The sequence below is a fragment of the Panthera onca genome, chromosome C1, assembly GCF_046562875.1.
Source record: "Panthera onca isolate mPanOnc1 chromosome C1, mPanOnc1 haplotype 2, whole genome shotgun sequence".
Lineage (NCBI taxonomy): Eukaryota > Metazoa > Chordata > Mammalia > Carnivora > Felidae > Panthera > Panthera onca.
The window spans coordinates 221,227,389-221,248,296 of record NC_138346.1 but is presented as its reverse complement, the minus strand read 5'-3'; the positions used below and the strand labels follow the sequence as shown (position 1 = coordinate 221,248,296).

Sequence of the window (20,908 nt, the reverse complement as noted above, 5' to 3'; positions counted from 1 at the left end):
CCTCCCCATCTTCCTGGGGGAGCCTCAAAGTTCTAGGGGAAGGGCAGGACAGCTCCAACCCATCCACAGCCCAGGGAACAGGAGTTGGACACCCTAGAACCTGGGGTCTGTCTGCCCTGGGGGCTGCTGGGAGTTCAATCCGGTGGGGGTGTCCTCTTGGCTTAAAGCTCTCCGAGGCAGGGGCAGACCTGGCTCTTCTGGGAGGGAGAGGCTCGGTGGTGCAGGGAGGAGGGCTTACAGGGTGAGGACCCCTTACCAAATGTGGATACAAAATAATTTATTTAAAAATGTACAGTTTAGGAGAGGGGGGTGGGTACCGGGGGACCCGGCCTCTTGCTGCTGCCCCCTGTCCCCCTGGTCGCCACCCCCCCCCCCGCCCTCCCCACTTCCCGCACAATGGAAGGGGCCAGCCCTGCCTGGGGAAGGGGCCATGGGTGAAATGTGAAAATAAAGATGGCGAGTCCCCTCCCTCCTCAGCCGAGGGCTCCCACTGCAGGCGGTTCGCAGCGTAGAGGGAGGGACCTGACCAAGGCCGTCTCTCCTGGGCCCGGGTCTCCATCTGCACCCTGGGAAAGAGGAAGGTGGGCTCTGGGATCCGTGGGAGCCTGTGATTCTTGGAGGCTTCAGGGACCCTTTTATTCATGCCGTCGGGACCCAGCACCACAGAGCGCAAGGAAGGTGAGTCGAATGGGAAATGGGGTCCTCAGAGATGCTGGGGCTCCTCCAGGGGACCAACTCCCAAGAGCTGCTGCTCCTGTGACCCAGCGGGGGGCAAGGGACCCACGCGGGCAGCTGGGGCAGGGGTGGCTGACCCTAGTTGTCAGCCAGGGGCCCAGAAGAGAAAGCGGTGGCCGTGGCCGTGGCCGTGGCCGTGGCCGCGGAGGGCTGAGGAAGGCAGTGCAAGTTCCCAGTCTTGAGCGCGCACTGCACGGGCCAGAGCACCACACAGGAGAGCACCAGCAGCAGGGCTGTGACCAGCGCCACCCGCCTCCAGTTCCTGCAGCGGGCCCAGCAGCGGGCCAGGCGGCCCCGGTGGCGCGCGGGGTCTGGAGTGGGCGTGGGTGCGGCGGGCTGGGCAGGCTTGCTCAGGCCCACGTCCACACACACGAAGCCAGGCTCGGGAAGGCCCGGCGCGGAGGGCGGTGGGCGGCAGCACAGCTTCGTGCCCTCCAGCCACACGGGCTCCTCCCGCCGCAGGTGCGCCGGCATCCTGGCCTGCAGCTGGCGGCTGGTGCGCAGCGCGGGGGCCCCGGCGGCAGGCACAGCCGTAGGCTGCCGGCAGAACGGGCAGGGCACGGCCTCGCTGCCGGGCTGGCCGGTTGGCTGGGCGGCCGCCAGCCGTGCCAGGCACTCCAGGCAGAAGACGTGTGTGCAGGAGAGCTCCTTCGGCGTCTTGAAGAGGTTGTCGTAGCCCGAGAAGCAGATGGAGCATTCCAGCGGGGAGGCCGCCTTCTCTGAGCTCGGGGTGCTGGGGGACCTGGGGCTGCTGGCTGAGCTGGGGGACCCGGGCACCGTGGCTGCAGGGCTGGTCCGACCAGGGGCCAGCACGGCCGTATGCCACGCCTGCTGGCCTGACGACATGCCTCCGAGCTGCGGGACGAACGGAGTGCGCTGTGAGTGACCACAGGCTGCCCCTTCCCTGCACGGTCTGCTGCTTTTCACCCTGTGTCTCTCTCACCCACACCGGCCCCAGAGATCTCTGCTAGGCTAACTCTAGAAAGGCCCCATACCCAAGTCAAGGTCTTTCTGTTCAAGTTGTAACCCTGCCCTCCCCCACTCGCCGAGTCAGGGGCGAGCATCTGCGGGTGGGGGTGCTCCAGGTCTGACTGGCCCACGGATGGCCTGGCCACGGAGTCCGTGCGCGCAAGGGCATCATGCTGACTGCTTAGCGGACGCCACCTACGGGGCCTGTCCTACCTGGCTGTGCCATCTGGGCAGAGATAAAGTTGATGACGATGGCCCGCAATCGTTACTATTGACATCTGGGCTCTGCCACACTGGGCCCAGGTCACGTGACACACAAGAGCCACGGTCTAAAAAAGGCACCTTAGAGGGTGGAGTGACTCAGCCAGGGTCACCTGGCCAAGAGGTCGGCAGGGCCTGGGCTCTCACTGGAAGAGTGTGACTCTGGGTCAGACGAAATGCGTTTGAACATGGATCCCAACACGGGGATCTGATTTGTCGGTACACATCCAGTTTTCGGGCAGGTGCTTGAGGGCAGGGTGCCAGGCCCAACTGGGTGAGAGCCCGGACTCGGTCTAGGGTCCAGGATGAGCTGGTAGGCTGTGGGAAGTCAAGCAGGGCCGGCCCGCACAGGGGTGGGGGCCGCGTCCTAAGGATGGTTCGTCTCCCAGCCTTGCCCGAACCGGTAGGGCCAGCATGTCCGGCTGGTGACGAGGGCTTTCTGCTGGCCCTCGGGGCCTGGAGATGCACCTCAGCCCAGGAGCCAGAGGTGGAGGAGCCCCAGCCATCCTCCAGGATAACCCGGCCCCCTGCAGGGTCCCGTAGGCACACAGCCGCCACCCTCCTGACCCTCCTGACTCCCGTTTCCACAGCAGACCGGGCCTCTGTTCACCGGGGAGGACTCAGGTGACCTGCCTGCTGCCCAGGGCCCTGCCTGGAGGAGGAAAGGCAAGGAGGACAGTGGACAGACCCCATGGAGCTCAGAAGGAATCCCCCCCCCCCGCCCCCAGACGTGACCCCTGACCCTGATTTGCTGGTTAATCCAGGTGGACCAGCGGAACGACTCTGTGGTGATGTGTCCTGAAGGTTTGGGTGTTGCTGCATGATGACCGTGACCACCGTGAATCATGGTGAGGTCACCGTGATGTCACGAGTGCTCCCAGCATTGCAACATGAAATGTCACCACATTTTGGGGACGGCAGCAGCCTCGGCATGGTCTGGGGAGGGGACCGCGGGCTAACCTCTTCCAGGCCAGCGTGCCCCCGCATGATCAGTTCCTTGGCACTGAGGTCCCGGCCCTCCTTAGAGGCACCCCACCCTGAGCCCGTACCGGTGAGGGGTGAGTGCCGGCCGAGCGGGCCTTACCTGGTGGCCGGGGTTCAGCAAGGGCTGGGCATGATCCTCTCGGCTGGGCCACGGCCAGGCCCTGAGCCCTCCCGCCCAGCAGGGCCGGCCCGTGCTCCACCTGGCAGGCGTCCCCCTGCAGCAGAGGCTGCCAGCAGCTGTCCTGGTGGCACCGGTCTGGCAAGCGTGCCCTCTCCTCTATCCCAGGCAGGTGGGGCTCGGGGGAGCGTGTGTGCTCTTCTAGATGCAGAGCACCGTCTGAGCAGGCGTGAGTTCTCTGGGTGTGCACTCCTGGCAGGTGCATTTATACACTCGAGGTCATGCAGGCCAGGGGCGTGGCCTGGGGCCTCCGGGATTGGCTGGCCTCCTGTCCTCACCCTGGCGGGCTGGGCAGCGGCGGGCAGGAAGTCAGAGGTGAGAGATCAGAGGCTGGGGTGAGGCTGGGGGTCGGCGTAGGTCTCCACGGTCGGGCCGGATGCCTGGGTAAAACCTCCCCCCGCAGCAGCCCTGGGATACTGGAGGAGCCGGTCCAGAGACCGATCCACTCACTAACCCTGTTTAAGGCCCCGGTGCACCGGAGCTACTAGGTGGGCCTCCCAGGAGGGCCTCTCCGAGGAGCCCCCCACCCTCAATCTCAGCCTCGCTCGTCACCCCCCGCCTCATCCACACCGCCCACTCACATGCGTGTGCCACCCCAACGTACACACCCGCGAGGGAACTTCCTGCTCTGGGTCCAGGGAGTGGGGCGAGAGGTCAGGGCTGGGCACCCCCAGGGGTGGAGTCAGGGCGAGGACAAGTGAGGGATCAGACTGGCCATAGGACTTGTTTTGGGTGAGTGTCTGCCGGGGACACCCTCAGTTACACACAAGGGCAGGGATATTGGAGCACAAGGAAGCCCGGACACAGCCAGGAGGCCTGGAGATCTTCCTGGGGGGGAGGGGTAATGGCTTCAGCCAGTGTGCGGTCCTCGCAGACCCCAGGGCCAGCCTATGCAAAGGCCTGGGGCTAAGGCAGGGGGGGCTGAATGGAGGGCCTGGGGGCCTGGGGGCCTGGGTGGAGGACGTGGGGGGCTGAGGCCCAGCCAGCGGTACGGCTTGTGCCCCTCACAGCCATGTCGCCGCTGCTCTGACAGTGGGAAACCAGAGACCCCGCTGGTTCACAGAGGTGTGCTGGCTGGCCAGGGGAGGGGGAGCTCAGCCAGGGGGAAGGGACCCAGAGAGGGGGCGGAAATTCAGACGGCTGGGGGCTCAATGTGGGGAGCTACTGTGTGGGCCTGGCCCAGCGTCTGCGTGACAGGGTGCTGGTTCCCAAGGGGACCGTGACTCAGGGCCACATGCTGCCTCCAGGAAGTGCCCTCTGTCTCTCTGCTCTGAGAACACCCTCCTGAGGGCTTCTGGGAATATTCAAGCTCTGAGATCACTTGAGCTCCTCAGTGGACAAGTCAGTGCCCAGAGGCAAAGGGAAGACCCGAGGAATGTGCCATCTGGGGCGGTGGCCAGGCCTGACTGCACGGGAGCAGGGTCCAGACCCTGGCACTGGGATCTCGGCAGCTCAGGACCTGGCTGACCCAGCTGGTACCCACACCCCTGCGCATACTCCACCCAGCGATGGGCAGCTGTGCTGCGTGGATGTGGGGCCACACGCGCTCTCTGTGTAAGGGGGTATATGTGTGCCAACAGGCCAACCTGGCTGTGTTTGAGCACAAATGTGTCCCTCGGGTGCAGGTGCACACACACACACACACACACACACACACACACCTGTGCAGGGAGCATGGCTTTCAGTGTGTGACCCCACAGGCCTGGGACTCGCTGTGCTGAGGAGAAGACAAGGTCCCTAATGAGCACCTCACCCCTGTCCATCTGTGGCTTTTGAGATGTGGGGTTCCCTAGACACCTAGGAGTTCTGGGCTGGACACAGACGTTGTCCTTGGCCAGATGAGCAGGGAGGACTGTACCCCAAGGGCCACCTCGGCTATGGCCCCCCCCCCCCCCCCAGGACTGGGACAGAACAGGCTTCAAACCCCAAGTGCTGTCAAGGACACACACACAATGGCCGCTGCACGAAGAGGCCCTTCAGGGCTCATCTGGGGCCCAGGTGGCCTGGGGGTGTGAGGGCTGAGCCCCCAACCCTGCCTGCCCAGTGTTGGCTGATCTGTCAACTGCTCTGCTGCCCCATCCCTGCCAGCTAGGGACAGTGATACGGGAGAGACTCTGGGACACATCCGGGCTGCGATTCTGACATGGGCAGAGAACGGGCCCTGGGCTCTGGATGGGCTCAGCACTGCCCTGTGGGCATGAGGAAACCCTGCCAGGATGTCCGGTGGACTCAGCCAGTCCTGTCCCTCTCATGCCCAGCGTGGAGAACCGGGTCCCCTAAGGTCAATCGGCCAGCCCTCCCCCATCATGCTGCGGCCAACTCCTTCTGGAGTCTTGTGCCCAGGCTCCTGGCCAGGACCTCTGCACTCACATTACCTCCTTGCGCCCCACTCGGTCCTGCTCTGTGCACCCACCTCCTAATGCTGCTGGAGAGCTTCCTCTTGCTGGCCTCTGACCTCTTCCAGCTTTCAGTGATTCTCCTAGTGCTGAGTGAACGAATGAATGAATGAGCTGCCAGCTATGACCCGGGGACTGTGTCAACTGCTCACCGCCCACACCGTGCTCACCGCCCACACCGTGCTCACCTCCCAGGGTGAGGGGGAGCTGCAAAGCAATTGACATGGTGGGGGGTCAGGAGGTGACAGGTACCCCACCTGCCTTTGGCCTGAGCAATGACCCCATAAATCGGCCTCATTTTGGCTTCTTACACGAGAGCTGGGATCCAGGTAAGGGCTGGCTGCGGCTGGAGCTCAGGATGGACATGGGAGGGGCTGGTCAGGGCCCCACCGGGGATGCCTTGACTCTGCCAGCTAACCCGCCCCCAGCTCAGGTGCCCCCATACCCTATGGCACCCACTCACTCACAAGCTTTCTAGCCTGAATGCCCATTAGGGTCATGGAACTGGTCCAGTGACCACACTCCCCACTGGGGCCTAGAGAACAGTGGCACGCAGGCCCAGGGGTGTCCAGTGGCAGAATCTTGCCTCTGCGGCTCCTGGATCTGTGGTCTCAGGCTTGGGGGCGGGGGCTCAGCTGGCGTGGCTGAGGGCCACAGAGGCCAAGCCACCCAGGCCTTGAATGTCAGGGGAAGGTCATCCTGAGTGTAGGAGCCAGAGGGGTTGCAGGGTGAAATACAGACTTGTCTTTGCTGCCAGGGATGGGGCAAAGCTGGGGCTGGGGGCTGGGGGTGGGGGGAGGACTCGGAGATGTTAGAATGGCCCCAGGTTTCCAGTTTGCAGCTTAGGGTGGAGGAAATAGAGAAGGCCGCCGGAGGTGGGGTCGGGGGCATCTGTGCCCAGCCTGGGCCTTCAGGGCCTGACTGGTGCTACCTGCTATCCTGGTTGAACATGGCTCTTCGTTTCCTGTTTTGTCCCCAGATTAGCAGCAAGGGTTTGGTGCAAATGTGGGAACGGGGACGAGCGAGTGTCTTCACACGTCTGCCTCCCTCCCCACAAGGACCCACAAGATGGGACGCCCTCCCCCCCCGACCTCGGGGGCCACAGAAACCAAGGGAGTCTGGACGGTCCTGCACGTTCTCCCCTGGCAATCAGCCCCAGCCTCCCAGCCTCCGATCGGCACAGATGGGCAGTGGAGTGTCACCTCACTTCCCCATGGTCCCTGAAGCTGGTGGGGGGGGACCCTGAGCCTGGTCTCCCCACCTCCTTCTGGGTCCCCTTCTCCTCACACCAAGGGGACAGAGGAAAGAACAACAGTGCCCACAGGGACAGGTCACCGTTCCTGGAGAAGTGAAGGAGTCCACGTCAGCCTGGCTGGGGGCCCGCCGTGGGGGACTTGGCTTTCTCAGCACCCCTAGGTCTCCCCCAGAGTGGGGCAGGTGGGGCCAGGCCAGGGCGGGGCCTCACCCTTACTGAGGAACAGAGGACCCTTGGCGCAGTGAGGATGGGGAAAGCCCTGAATAGTTTATTGACACTGATTTTGAGCTGCTGCGCCCCGCTCAGTGCTGGGCCCGTCGCGGGTTCAAGTCTCGAGCGAGCTCGTACCCATAAACTGTAGACGCGTGGGCCACATGTCACGGTGCAGAAGGGCACAGCAGCTGAGCACACAGGCCCTGCCTCGGGACCCTGGGATGTGGACCAGGTGCTGAAGGAGCCATCATTCTCGACTGAGAATCTGGGAAAGACAGTCAGCGCCGAGCCCAGTGCGTGGGAGGTAGCCACAATCGCTCCCTTCTCCTCGGGAACCCCTTTCTGTGTGCAAGCAGCCAGGGACAGCACGGCCCTCCACAGGTCCATCCAGACCAGGCTACCCAGGCAGCAGTCACAGGTAAATGTGACCCTGGGCGGACACGTCCCTCAGGGGACCTGGCCTTGGCCTCCAGAGCTTTCAGGCCAGTCCCTGCAACACATGGGCCCCGTGTGGGGAGCAGGTGATGAGCAGGAGACAGGACAACAGGGCCCCTCCACCTTTGCTGCTTCAAACTGACAGAAGTCAGTAGCCAACCAAGAAACTCGCCTCTGCAGCTCCTGGAAATCTGTGGTTTGGGGCTCAGGGTGAGGGGGCGGGGCTCTTGGCTACAGGATGGCCCTGTAGGCACCTCAGCCTTGGAGGGGCCAGTTCTCATGTCCCACCTCCCCTGGTCCGGACACCGTCCGGGCGGGGAGGCCAGGAGGCCGACTGGCCTGGTGGTGCGGGGGATGTCTGCCCGCTGTGGGCTCTGATAGGCAGGGTGGCTGAGCTCCCAGCTTTGCCAAGCACGGAGAAGCCCAGCAGTCCTTGTCTCTCCTGAGGGGCCCAGACCCCACATGGCCACGCTCTGGAGCCCGCCTCAGGGGCGCCTCCCCCTCCATTACACCGAGCAGCTGTGGGGTGGGAAGAAGCACCTTCCGGCAGCTGGGCGGGTTCCAACTGAGCATCTGTCGCTGGGAGACGGTCAAGCTGAGCCAGGGGCCGTGTCCAGACCTGCCCTCTGTGTGCTGGGCTCTCTCCGCGGCGGTGTGCAGAGTTGTGGGTGGGTCCCCGGGTCAGACGTTGCTGACCCGGGCCTCCACCGAGGAGATGGCAGTGGGGCCTGTGTCCCTGTCCAAAGGCCGCTCGCGTCTGACATAGCGCGGCTTCCGCACTGAAACAGGGTCGGAAACGGGCAGGGTCAGAGGGGGGCCTGGGACAGGAGGAATGGCCCCCGGTGTCGGCTCTCAGCACAGCTCACAGGAGTGGGGTGTGGCCGCAGCCGAGGGGGAGGGAATCCCACTGAGCTCCAGCTTGTGAGCGGAGTGGCCACAGCTGAGGGGAGACTCTGTGACGAACGCTCCGCTCATTTGGGACACTCGGTGCCCCTGCACCCCAAGCACCTTGGCCTGGACGAGCACCTTGCTCTCCCGAAACACAGAGGCCAACAGGTCCATGAGGCACAATAGGACTGGATGGTGTCCCCCCAAATGTGTCCATGTCCGAAGCCCCAGAACCTGCAGATGTGACCTTACTTGGAAAAAGGGTATTTGCAGATGTGATTGAGGGTCTTGAGATGAGATCCTCCTGGATTATCTGCTGGGCCCTAAATCCGATGGCCAGCACCTCATAAGAGGGAGGCAGAGAGAGGAGACCCAGGAGAAGTCACGTGAAGATGGGGGACAGAGGCTGGAGTGGTGTGGCCACAAGCCCAGGGACGCCTGGAGCCACCAGAGGCCGGAGGAGGCAGGACAGACCCTCCCCTGGAGACTCGGGAAGGAGTGCCCCCACCCCCCACCTTGATTTCTGACCTCTGGCCTCCTGAGCTGGGACGGAGTGCATTTCTGTTGCTTCAAGCCCCGCAGTTGCAGTTCGCGGGCATTTGTTATGACGGCCCCAGGGTGCTAATGCAAGGAACTTACATTCAAGATGCCTGTAGCTGGTACTGCTTTAGAGACATCACAGACAAGCGTTGTATGGGACAGGGAGGAGCTAGCCTTGACCAAGTAACTTCTTTGTGCCCAAAGAAGAGGGACACCCACCCTGTCCCCACTCCAGACTTGTGCACAGAGGTAAGAACAAGACCGGGAAGGCCAGGAGACTTGCTGCATGGCCTGTGGATATGTGGGATATGTGACCACGGGCCAGTCACTTAACCTCTCTGTGGTCATGGCGTCATCTATAACAGGGTTCGTATGTGTACCTACTCCCGGAATCATCCAAGGTGGGGCACACCTGACCCAGTAAGACTGAAGTGCCAGCCACCCGGAGGGGCCAGCCTGCTCCCTGCACCTACCGCCCAGCTAGAGCTGGGACTTGGGGAGGGCCAAGCAAAGGCTTCCGGGGATGGCCCCAGACCCTCTGCTGGGTACTCTCCTTGTCTCCCGACAGAGCATGTCAGGAACGAAAGGAAAAGGCATGAGAGCTGCAGTTGACCATAGGGGAACCCGGTGTCCCGTGGCTGACGATGGGGGAACCCGGTGTCCCGTGGTTGACGACGGGGGAACCCAGTGTCCCGTGGCTGACGATGGGAGAACCTGGTGTCCCGAGAACTACAGGGCCAGGTGCCTGCAGAGCCCAGTCCTGCAGTGGTCCCTGAAGGGCGGCTGATCCCAAGGGAGGGACAATTTTGAAATCTTTCACCCTGAGATGAGGACTGACGTACCTGAGGACTGTGGCGGGGGAATCATAGCAGCCTTGAAAAGGAGAAAAGGCACAGTGAGAAGTGCAGGCGGCCCCCAGCACAGAGGCCCACGACACGGGGGCACTCAGCCCATCCTTCTGGTTACTTACAGCTTCGCCAGGCTGCAGGGCAGGGGCTGCGGGCAAACACAGGCGTCACCTGGAGGCCACATAGCTGCCTCGCCCGGGGCGGGGGTCCCTCGCCTAGGGAGGGGGTCCCCAGGGCCTGCAGCGGCTCTTCCCCCGCTCCAGGCTCAGCCCAGCCCCACCTCCACACACCTGCCCAGCAACGCCCTCAGCCTAGCAGTGGTCTGTCCGGCCACACTTCCCAGATGCACTTGGGGTGACGGGCCCCCAAGCACCCCAGGGAGAGCCACCCTCCCAGGCCCTCTTGGCGGAGCCACAAGCCAGCCCTCAGCAGGCACATTCCTCTTGGTCTCCAGCACCGTCAGGAAGGCAGAGAAGGCTCTACCCTTGCCTGCATTTCCAGGTGAGGCCCAGAGCTGGGGGCCCGCCTCAGGAGACCACCACAGTGCCCACTTCTCACCTCCGTTGGGTAGGCCGCTATGCACCCCTGCGCTCTTGGTGGGCACCTAGGCTGCCCGGGAGCGGCTCTGGGGGCGGTAGGGAGGAGGCTCGGAGTGGGGGTGCCCCGGCCACTGCACTGACACACCAGGACCTCCGTGGCCACTGCAGCGGAGCAGCCTCCCACGGCGGACTCGGAGTGCCCATCCTGACTGGCGTGGGGGCCCGGCCCCTGACTCTCAGGACCTTCGAGCTACAACAGCCCCTCGGAGGCCCCCAGCATTGGCCATCGGTGGGTGGACAGGGTGTCACTGAGGCCAGGTAAGGAAGCTCTAGCTAATCACCCCCAGCACTGTCCACCGTAGGATCAGATCCGTCGGCCAGACCATCTGCCCGGCACACCCGAGGGCACGGCGGGAGTGACACCCATATCTTCGGGAAGGAGGCGGGTCTGCAATCCAGTCCAGGGTAAGCTGGAGTGGCATGGGGCCCCACTGTCCCTGCACCAGCCTGCCTGTCCCCCCCAGTCCCGGGGAGGCAGGACGGGGAGAGGAGACAGCTGGCTGGAGGAGCTGCAGGCAGGCGGCCCCTCGACCAGGGATGTCACCCCCTCCCCGCACCCCTCCCACCCCGCATCGGCGACCCCGCTGTGATGCCCTGAGGTGGAGTCTCCCCAACACCTCCACCCTGAGAGTCCCACAGAATCCACACGGGAGCCTCCCTAGGAAGTGGCTGTCCCTCTTACTCTGAGACACAAGAACCACGTGACAAGCCAGTCCCCTTCCTGTCGTTCTGTGAGGAGTCTTCACTGCTGGGCACCCTGGATCTCGCCACCCCGGCCCCCACTTCCCCGTGCCCCCCAGGCAGTACCCGTGGCTCCGTGCGGGTGTGTGCACTGGGCAGGACCCGCTGGCTCAGCAGGGTGTTGCCACGGTGGCAGGAGGAAATACCTTTGTTTCTTCCGTAGAAGACCTTGGGGAGTTTACTGGTTCGCTTCAGATAGAAGAACCCAGCCACGGAGAGGATGAGGCCAGAGCTGATGAAGAATGTCCCCAGGAAGAGAGAGGCTGCCACTTGAGGGCCCCCTGTGAGCAGAGTGAGTGGCAGCCAGTGGCAAGCCTGGACAGGCCTCAGGGGACCCCCCAGACCCCCGTTCCCTGAACACACCTGGGCTGTGGGGCTGAGGTGCTCAGCCTCCCTCGGCCTCAGGCTTCCCACAGTGGGGTGGGATATGGAGGGGGCCGAGGATTCCAGCCCCCGAGAACAGCAGGCCCCGGGGTCCCCGTCTCCTTCCCAAAGGCTCGGCACGGACTGTGGGCTCCCGTACCCCTGGCACTCCAGGTCCAAGCCCTCGACTCGGGCAGCGGTTCCCACTACGTCCTCCCCTCCTGGGGGCCGGTCAGCAGAGGGGACCCTGGGCCCACGATGCCTGCCCGTCTTTACCTACACGGGTCAGCAGGACAGGCTGGCTGGGCCCGTGGGTGGGGGCTCTGGGTGGCAACTGTGGGGAAAGTGCTCTCAGACTGCCCGTGGACGGGCATGAGGCGCGGCCACGGCTACACCGGGGCCTAGAAGTGGGGATGAATTCCAGCTCATTTGGCAAGGGTGTCCTGCCCCAAACTTGCTGCAGTGAAAATGGGCCCGACAGCCAGACTCGCGGCCTTCCGCCATCAGCACCCCCACTGCCAGACCCGGCGCGGTATCACAGGAAGCTGGGGCCGTCTGTGCTGACCCCACCCTAAAACTCCTCCTCTGGTGGCTGACCTTGGTGGTCCAGGTCAGCACAAAGCCACCTGCTTCTGGTCCTGAAACTTGTGCAGAAGGCCAGAGCCCTCTCAGTCCACGTACAACGTGTCCTCTGCTGAAGGCCCAGCGTCTGCAGGTCACAAGACCCCGTCACCACCTGGTCACCTCAGAAGAGGTGACCACTCCTGGGGCCGGTCCTGCTCCCCGACTGCAGTGGCCCCAGTGGCTGGGGTGCCACACCTCCATGGCAGGACCATGCCGTATCTCGGACGGGATGGGACGCCCAGTGATCAGGAGCAGGCTGAGGACAGAGTGTGCAGGAGGGGGGCCTGTGTCTGGCCCCGAGGACCGGGTGGTGTGATGGGCTCTTCTGCCTGGCACGCAGTGCTTGCAGGCCAGACCCCACATCCCCAGAAGAGCCACAGCGGAGGGAGGCAAGGGGACCTCCGGGCACCCTCCAGTCTCCAGAGAACCGCACACCCAGAGTTTCTGTGGACTGAGGGGCTGGGTGGGCCAGGACTGAGGCCACGGGTGAGGTGGCCTTCCACTAACTAGAACCTCGGGGGCACGTGTGAGTGCTGTGGCAAAGGCCTCCCGCCTGTGCCCACTGACGCCAGCCCCGCTCTGTGATCAGGCAGGGTTCTCGCACATAGATCCCTCGGCCGGGCTGCAGTTCGACCTTGGCCGTAGCCGTGGCCCTGCCGAGGCCGGCGTAAGTGGTCACGGGCACTAGGAATGCCCCCTTTTCCACCGAGACCTGGCAGAAGCCCTGCTCTGGGCCGGTGAGCCGGAGACTTACCGAAATCAGGCCGCCCCGGTGTCCCTGTGCTCCTGTTCACCGGGAAGTGCGTGCCCCAGCCAGTGGCTGTGGGGAAGCAGACGTGTCAGCGTGCCGGCTCCCGGGCAGCCCAGACCCACAGGCAGGTCTGGACCACGCACGGGGACCCAGCTGAGGACACCCAGGGGACCAGAGACACAGCTCAGCGGGGAATCACGGGCCAGAAACCAGAAAGGGAGGTGGCCATGGGGACACAGCTGCCCTCGCCCCATGGCCGTCCTGCAGGGACAAGGATTTGGGCACAGAGGGGACCCGAGCGAGGGTGTTCACTCGACGGCTGGTGGTCCCGGGTGAGGTGGGCCACCCGCTGCTGTGGGAACAAGAAAGGCAACTCCCACCCGTTCCTCCAGAACTTGGAGATGAGGCCCCTCGGCGGGAAGCAGGCCAGGCGGGCCCGGTGGGGGGTGCCGCGGGGCGGCCGGGCAGCGACGTGCGGCCTCTGCATTCGGAGCCGTGGTAGGTGCCATTTCTGCATCGGATGCAGCTGATACTGCCGTCTTCGTTCCGGTGCCTGTAGCAGCCTGCGCAAGAGACAGTGACTCAGCTGCGAGTGACCCACGCCAGCTGTCTTCAGGGGGCTTTTCTGTATTCTGACTTTGTGAAATGAGAGTTCGTCCAAGAATGTGCATTCTGCAGGTCTGGATGGAACGGCATACCTGCTCTCAGAAAAAGAAACAAACTCGACGGGAGCCACGGCGAGCTCGCTCACCCAGGGGCTCCTGTGGGCTCCTTTACCGGACATCTCGTAAAATTCTGCAGGCGGGCGCCACGCACGGCCGTGGGAGGACCACGATGGCCTGACCGCCGGCCCTCACCCTGCCCCGTCAGTGGCACTGCCTCCAGCCCAGGGGTGACCCTTGCCCCCTTGTTGTCCCCGCCCTCCGCACCCTTCCCTGGGGAGGTCCCAGACTGATGTGCCGGCCAGCAGCCTCCCCCTCCCCCGGTGCTGGGAGCAGCCCAGCTCTCACCGGCCAGCGGTTCATGGACAGTCTGTTTTGCCAAGTAGCCAGAGCACCCCTTAAGGGCAAGAATTGTGTCTTGTACCTTTATTTTTTCTTAACATCCCCAACATTTAGCACAGAGGCTAAGCAAACACATGCTCGATTGCAGGTACTGACCTGGGCCTAAATGCTAGCGCTGGCCGCTGGGGCAGTGTCCAGGGACAAGCCCCAGACTCAGGTGCGATGTTTAATCTACACAATGTGTCACTGTGAGATGACGCTAAGTGGATGGCAGGCCTGAAGACTGACCAGCGGTTACTCCTGTGGTACCGCGGGCAGACAGGCCCAGCACCACACCAGGAGGGCTGGGAGCGTGGGGTCCCGGAACAGACCCGGTGCCGGCGAGGCCATTCTTCTGGGAAGCACCCCTCCAACCGGCTGCAGGGTAACCGGGCAAAGCGGTGCAGGGCTGCCGGCCCCAAGGAGGCCCAGGGCTGGGCTGCTTTGTGCAGGGACAAGGCACAGTTAGAGAGCCAGGACTGGTGACCAGACAAAGGAGCTAAGGTTGACTTTACGAAGCCAATGAAGCCGCTTTTGAAAAACCACAGGAGGGGTGCCTGGCAGACTCGGTCAGTGGAGCGTGTGACTCTTGATCTCAGGGTCATGGGTTCAAGCCCCACGATGGGTGTAGAGATTACTTAAAAAAAAAATCCAGGGGCGCCTGGGTGGCGCAGTCGGTTAAGCGTCCGACTTCAGCCAGGTCACGATCTCGCGGTCCGTGAGTTCGAGCCCCGCGTCAGGCTCTGGGCTGATGGCTCGGAGCCTGGAGCCTGTTTCCGATTCTGTGTCTCCCTCTCTCTCTGCCCCTCCCCCGTTCATGCTCTGTCTCTCTCTGTCCCAAAAATAAATAAAAAACGTTGAAAAAAAAAAAAAAATTTAAAAAAAAAAAAAAAAAAAATCCATAAGGGAAGGGAAGGGGAGATAAGAGGCGAAGGGAAAAGAGGGACGGGAAGGGGAGGGGAGGGGAGGAGAGGGGAAGGAAGGAGGGAAGGAGGGAAGGAGGAAGGGAGGGAGGGAAGGAGGGAGGGAGGGAGGGAGGGAGGAAGGAAGGAAGGAAGGAAGGAAGGAAGGAAGGAAAACCACCTGATACTTCCCAGCCTCACTTACAGGTGAGTAAGGAAGCTCACTTCCTGGCAAATCCAGGAAACTTAAGGGTATTTTGACCTTAAGAAGAGGGGAATTCAGGGCGCCTGGGGGGCTCCATAGGTGAAGCATCCAACTTCTGCTCAGGTCATGATCTCACGGTTTGTGAGTTCGAGCCCCGCGTCGGGCAGTGCACTCTCAGAGCCTGCTTCAGATCCTTTGTCTCCCTCTCTCCCTGTCCCTCCCTTGCTCGTACATACTCTCTCTCTCTCTCTCTTCTCTCTCTCTAAAATACATAAACATAAAAAAAAGGAGAGAGGAATTCACCAACATCTATAGGTACTGCAGGTAAGGTCTGATGGCGAGTCCTTGGCTTGGCTTCCCAGCCTCGAGAGTGCAACCTAAGATTCCTTGTGAAAAGGTCCAGCAAGGCAGACTTAAAAGTCTAAATGGTTAATCACTATTCTTGCTGCACTTAGCTAGGTAATCGGGCCAAGTTTAGTGAGGCTAGACTTATTTTAAAAACAAATTCAATTCGGGGCGCCTGGGTGGCTCAGTTGGTTGAGCATCCAACTCTTGATTTCAGCTCAGGCCATGATCTCACGGTTCGTGGGATCAAGCCCCACGATGGGCTCCGTGCTGAATGTTTATTAAGTATTTATTTGGAGAGAGAGAGAGAGCACACATGCACGAGTAGGGGGAGGGGCAGACAGAGGGGGAGAGAGAGAGAGAGAATTCCAAGCAGGCACAGAGGCTGACGCAGGGCTCAATCCCACGAACTGTGAGATCGTGACCTGAGCCGAAATCAAGACTCGGATGCTTCACTGACTGAGCCGCCCAGGTGGGCAATAAACAAACATTTAAAAAAAAAAAAGAACTAAACTGCCGTCTCCCCAAAGCCCTGCAAGCTGAGGCCGGACGTCTTGACACGAGCCTTGCAGAAGTCACCTCGACACCTCACGTGTGGACAACCTCGTGCCTACTGCTGTGTGGGCCACTCGGGAAGCTCACAAGAAGCCCCACGACCTCACCAGAGACGCTCGCCGCAGTGCAACCCGGGAAATCCGTCAGACTGCCTCTTGCTGTCCTCACCCCCCAAACAGGCTTTGAGTGCAGCATCCAGAAAGGTACTTAGAGACTGCCCTCTAGACTGAAAAACCAGGTTTGTAACTCGCTACCACCATTCACGTCTGTTTTCTTTTGTTTCCCCAGAAATGCCTCTGACTACACACCTGCCCGCTCACGCCAGGCCTCGTGCCGGTGGAGGCCCGGCCTGAGCATCGGTCTCACTGGACACCGAGCCCGAGGCGTGCCACCAAGGGCTCAGACCCGCTCTTTCCTGCCCGCTCCACCTACGCTCTTTCTCCCACTGCCCGTCCCTTATCTCACAACTTCCAAGCAAATCTCCCTCAACTACCAGCTTGGCTTTTAATGTGTGAAACGTTCTGAGGATGAAGTTTCACGCGGGGGCTGAGGGAACCCGAACGTCACCCCAAAATATGCCTCTTTCACACAAAAATTATTTTGAGCTGAAGACCCTCAAAACACAGGAGCAAGAAGGGCTCTGGCGTCCCTTTCTCTCCCCGAGAAGCAGGGACAAAGGCCCCACGTGGAGGACGCCCACGCAGCAGGGGGAAAGGAACGCGCGCATCGCCAGGGACCCGAGCCCGGCGGACCTCGTTAAGGTCGCCCTCGCCTGCCTCCACCCCACACGCAGCCTACTTTCCCGCAGTCACCTCTCCCTGCTCAGCCTGGCGCGTGAGCACTCCCGTCCTGGCTTCTTTATGAGGTTCCCGTGTCGCATAAAGCTTATGTGACTCGGGCTGTGGGCTTGTCCCCGTGAATCGTCCGGCCGGACACCCTAGGAGTTGAGGTAGAGTCTCGCTTCTCCCACACCTCCCACTGCCCGGAGCCAGTCTCCTCACGGGGTCCCGCCCCTTCTGCCCAAGAAGAGGCAGCCAGGCTGCTGGCCAGGAGGGAGGCTCAGACGCGGTCCTGTCCCCTTCCTGCGGCTTCTGTCCGCTCTCCCAGCCCCTGGCCCAGCTCCCAGGCCTCTCCAGCGTCCTTCCTGAGGGGCCGTGTGCCCTCCTGCTCACACCAGGTGCGGTGAGCTCAGCAGAGTTCACATGAGCGCTGTCCTCGTCACCACGCTGGTGATGGCCGGTCAGGGTTGGCTCATGCCAAAGCAGCTTACCTGGGCCACACGGGCTTGTGCTCTGGCAGGTGGTGTTGACATCCACCAAGTCCACACAACATTCAGGCTGCTGGCCCTAGAGGGGAGATGGTGGTGAGCTGCCAGACCCCACAGCCGGACGCTCGGGCAGGACAAGCAGGCCGGGCTGGGAATGGCCCTGGCCTGGGGCAGCGAGGAGGGGCAGGGAGCGGTCCTGGGAACACTTCCGGGACCCAGGTTTATGGAGTCGCTTCCCTCCACTGCCTGCCCGGCTGACCACCCAAGGCCTCGCCTGGGAGGTGGTGGGGGCCGTGGCCCTTTCTCCAGGTGGGTCTCGGGTCTGGGGCGGAGCTGCTGCCGATCGCCCCGCGGACCACGGGCGGATACGCGGTGGGGCACTTCAGTCCAAGAAATGATTGACAGGCTTTACTCAGAGGTACTGCGGATTCAGTTCCAGACCACAATAAAGCGCGTCAAGTGAATTTTCTGGTTTCAGGTATGTGTACAAGTTACGTTTACACTATAGTCCATTAGGCGTGCAGTCGCGTCGTGTCTAAAACACAATGTACGTGCCTTGATTAAAACTGCTTTACTGCTGCAAAATGCTGGCCGTCACCCGAACTTTCAGCGGGTCATAATCACTGATCACAAGTCACCGTAACAAATGTGATAGTAATGAAAGAGTCGACATATTGTGTGGGAATCACCAAAATGTGGCACAGAGACATGTTGTGAGCAGATGCTGGTGGAAACGTGGCACCCACAGACTCGCTCAACGCAGGGTGGCCGCGAACCTTCAATCTGGAAAAATGCAGTATCTGCACAGCGCAATAAAATGAGGTGTGCCTGGCTATTCGCCACCTGCCAGACGACAGAGGTGCCAAACCCTACTGCAGGGCCACATGTGGACTCCTTCATGAAAAAAGGACACACGCGTTTTTCTAGGCTATAATAAGATATGAAGATAAACCCAGGCGGCCCTGGCCTCCCTGGTGAGGTGTGTCTGCCCCTCACTCCCAACAAAATAGTCACCCCCTGGGTCCTGGTTGGTCCACCGATGTTCTCAGAAATGCTACGGATGCCTTCCACCGGGGGTTTTCAGCTTGACCCTCGAAGAGGAAGTGCCCAGACCAGGGCAGGCTGTGGGGTATGACCTCACACCCGCTGGGTGAGCACGCAGGAGTGCACCACGCGGGGGACAGACATGCCAAGCGCTGGCGTTTACGGGACCGGACTTGAGGGGTTTCCAAGGGGAGCTCGGCGCAGTGTGTTTATCGTAGCTGAGCTTTTGTTTCTTGCGACAAGACCACAGTGAACAGTAAGGTGTCTAAGGAATGGCACGGAGTACCCACACCACCACAGGAAGTGTCGAAGGCCGGTTCACAGCTGAGGCCCAGCCCACGAGGGACACCCCAGCCATCCCATTCCACCCAACCCTAGCAGAGGCAGAGTGGTGGAAGGCCCCACCCGGCCTGGATGATGTGTGGCTTGGGAGAGCCAGGGCACCTGGTCACAGGAAGCCTGGGGCAGATCCTGCCTTATGCCACTGCTTGCCTGGAGTAAGCAGTCTCCAACCACCCCGCTGTCGGGCAGAGAGCCCGCAGGCTCCATTCAGGGCCAGTGGGGGGCAGCTGTGTAGAGACCCTATTTCAGCTACAGCAGCAGGTTCAGTCTGGCAGAGACAGAAAGGAAGTTCTAGGGGACATAACAGAACAGGTGACAGTTGGGGGCATGTGTTTGCTGACCTCCACGTGGCACAGGCCTCCCTGACCGCGACAGAGGGCACAGTCAGTGTCTCTGGGGCCAGGGCAAGGGTGACCCCCAAAGGTCGAAGGGTGAGGCCCCTCTGGGCAAACAACTGGGAAGACTGTACTTCCTGGCACCCATGCTGCCCCGTGACGCGTCACCTACCACACTTTCTGAGGATTTGCTAGCAACTTCCACCAGGAGACCCGCCAGAAGGACAGCGCGCTGGAGCTCCATGTCCCAGAGCGCAGGGTCTGCAACAGACAGGGGCACTGTGTGGGTGCAGGCACCTCCTTCTGGGGCACCGTGGGGGCCGAGGTGCAGGACCCTTACCTGGCCTTCTGGGATGGGAGCTGCAGACATCCAGAGCCTGTCGCCCAGTGCTCAGGGGGCAGGGTGGGGTTGCTAAGAAGCCGCAGATCCCTGGTCCCGGGCCTGCAAACCAAGGCACACAGTTGAGGCCCGTTGTTCCCAGGTCGACCGGACTCACCACAAGGAGCCCCCGGAGCTGGGGGACTGGAGGGGCTGTGCTCAGTCCGTCTGGAGCTGGAGCTGGATAGACTCACTGCTTCCTCCAAAGCCTTCAGCCATTCACTGCCTCCTGAAAGGACTAAGCACAAGGGGGTTCTGGACCAGCCGGTCCTACTCATGAGCTCAGATGGATGTTGTCCATCTGCCATCTTGTTCTGTCCTAGGGAAACCCCAACTCAACCATTTTCACCAAGACACAGAACACCTGGGCAGCGAGGTGCCTCTGGGGCCAGCACGGGCCAGTTAGGGACCTGCAGTCTTCTAATTTTCTGCTACTCACCCTGTTCTTGTCATGAAACTGCAGGAAAGATGTCAGCTTGGGTGATAAAAGTGCTACCTAAAACCACAACTGAGGACAACTCCAGAGCAGAGGACTTCTGATGGCTGATGGGGCCCCACGCAGCAGGTAAGTTTCCTGACACTAGCAAATTCAAAACTCCACAGCCCGTGAGATGTGCTTACACTGCCACACTTCCAATGTGGTCAGAGAAAACCCACTAACCCGCACAACCCCTGCAGTGAATTGTTTCAGTTTTGAACAAATTTTTGTTAACTTACAAGGTGGTAACCATAATTATAATCTGTCCAAAACACAGCTGGCTAAATATTTGGACATAGAAAAGTCAACTCTAAAAGGGCTTTTTACGGGGTGCCTGGGTGGCTCAGTCGGTTGAGCGTCCGACTTCGGCTCAGGTCATGATCTCACGGTTCGTGGGTTCGAGCCCTGCATCGGGCTCTGTGTTGACAGCTCGGAGCCTAGAGCCTGCTTCGGATTCTGTGTTTCCCTCTCTCTCTGCCCCTCCCCCGCTCATGCTCTGTCTGTCTCTCTCTGTCAAAAATAAATAAAACATTAAAAAAAGGTTTTTTTAAAAAATAAAAGGACTTTCGACTTGACAGAAAGAGCTGCTTATTCAGGGAACCTGTTCAGGTTCCTGGAGATGAAGCTTCCACAGCGGCAAGGTGGGTCGGCAAGGAACACATTTGGAGCCGGGGAATGAGAAACCACCCCCTCAGCCAGCCGAGGGCCCATCGAGACCAGGCGGTGGGCGAGCTCCTGGCTGGGGGTCCTGGGGAAGAGCCCCACTGCCGAGGATGGTTGACAGGCCCCTTGCACTGTGGGCCCCAGGGTTCCGAGCTCGGCGGGGAGGGAGGGTGAAGGCAGGATGACACATGCAGGAGGGCGGTATAGGAACAAGGGCGGGGCTCCGTCCTGTTATCCGCTTCATGCTAGAAGCCCTACACAGGCAGAAACAACTATCAGGCCTTGTTAAGAGCCCCCTTGCTGCCCCTCATTCATGCCATCCATCCAAAATGCACGCTTTATTCGAAATGCACCTTCTTTCTAGGACAGCAACTGCTGATGTCACAGACACACTGACCCTCATCTACAGGGTGTGATCACATCTTTTCCATTTTTGCCCATGTAAGGTTGGCTCAGCAGAGGCCATCTATCTCTCCGTGCCTTGTGGAAACCCTAAATGTCATGGGACCTTCAGCTCAATCTGTGGTTAAGAGGCAACCCCAGGGTCATACTAAGTCACAAAACACCCTT

At 61.3% G+C, this 20,908-nt stretch overlaps 2 protein-coding genes across 11 annotated transcripts in view; both read right to left on the bottom strand.

The window, feature by feature from the left end:
* Window positions 1–273: 273 nt before the first annotated feature.
* On the bottom strand, window positions 274–3,158 carry RNF223 (ring finger protein 223). 2 transcript variants are annotated; one of them, XM_060625043.3, is made up of 2 exons: window positions 3,050–3,158; window positions 274–1,590 (listed from the first exon to the last, which is right to left on the bottom strand). In XM_060625043.3, exon 2 carries the CDS (start codon window positions 1,579–1,581, stop codon window positions 814–816), a length of 768 nt encoding a protein of 255 aa, XP_060481026.1. In that variant the 5' UTR covers window positions 1,582–1,590; window positions 3,050–3,158; the 3' UTR covers window positions 274–813. The 2 variants fall into 2 exon arrangements, with proteins under 2 accessions (XP_060481026.1, XP_060481027.1); XM_060625044.3 differs by lacking the exon at window positions 3,050–3,158 and adding an exon at window positions 1,918–3,041.
* Window positions 3,159–3,212: 54 nt separating this feature from the next.
* Window positions 3,213–20,908, bottom strand: part of CC1H1orf159 (chromosome C1 C1orf159 homolog) — a 35,691-nt gene continuing 17,995 nt past the window's right edge. Inside the window, exons 2-11 of one of the 9 annotated variants that reach the window (XM_060625036.3) lie at window positions 19,159–19,260; window positions 18,991–19,079; window positions 17,101–17,176; window positions 13,161–13,343; window positions 12,784–12,849; window positions 11,189–11,323; window positions 9,697–9,850; window positions 7,967–8,205; window positions 5,541–5,612; window positions 3,213–3,414 (exon numbers count right to left, since the gene is read on the bottom strand). In XM_060625036.3, coding sequence (XP_060481019.3) covers window positions 3,347–3,414; window positions 5,541–5,612; window positions 7,967–8,205; window positions 9,697–9,850; window positions 11,189–11,323; window positions 12,784–12,849; window positions 13,161–13,343; window positions 17,101–17,176; window positions 18,991–19,062 — 1,065 coding nt within the window. In that variant the 5' untranslated portion in view covers window positions 19,063–19,079; window positions 19,159–19,260 and the 3' untranslated portion in view covers window positions 3,213–3,346. Of the gene's footprint in view, window positions 5,613–7,024; window positions 8,965–9,696; window positions 9,851–11,188; window positions 11,324–12,783; window positions 12,850–13,160; window positions 13,344–17,100; window positions 17,177–18,990; window positions 19,080–19,158; window positions 19,261–20,908 lie in introns of those variants that run through there. The other 8 variants (XM_060625040.3, XM_078452564.2, XM_060625038.3 and 5 more) reach the window with 8 other exon arrangements.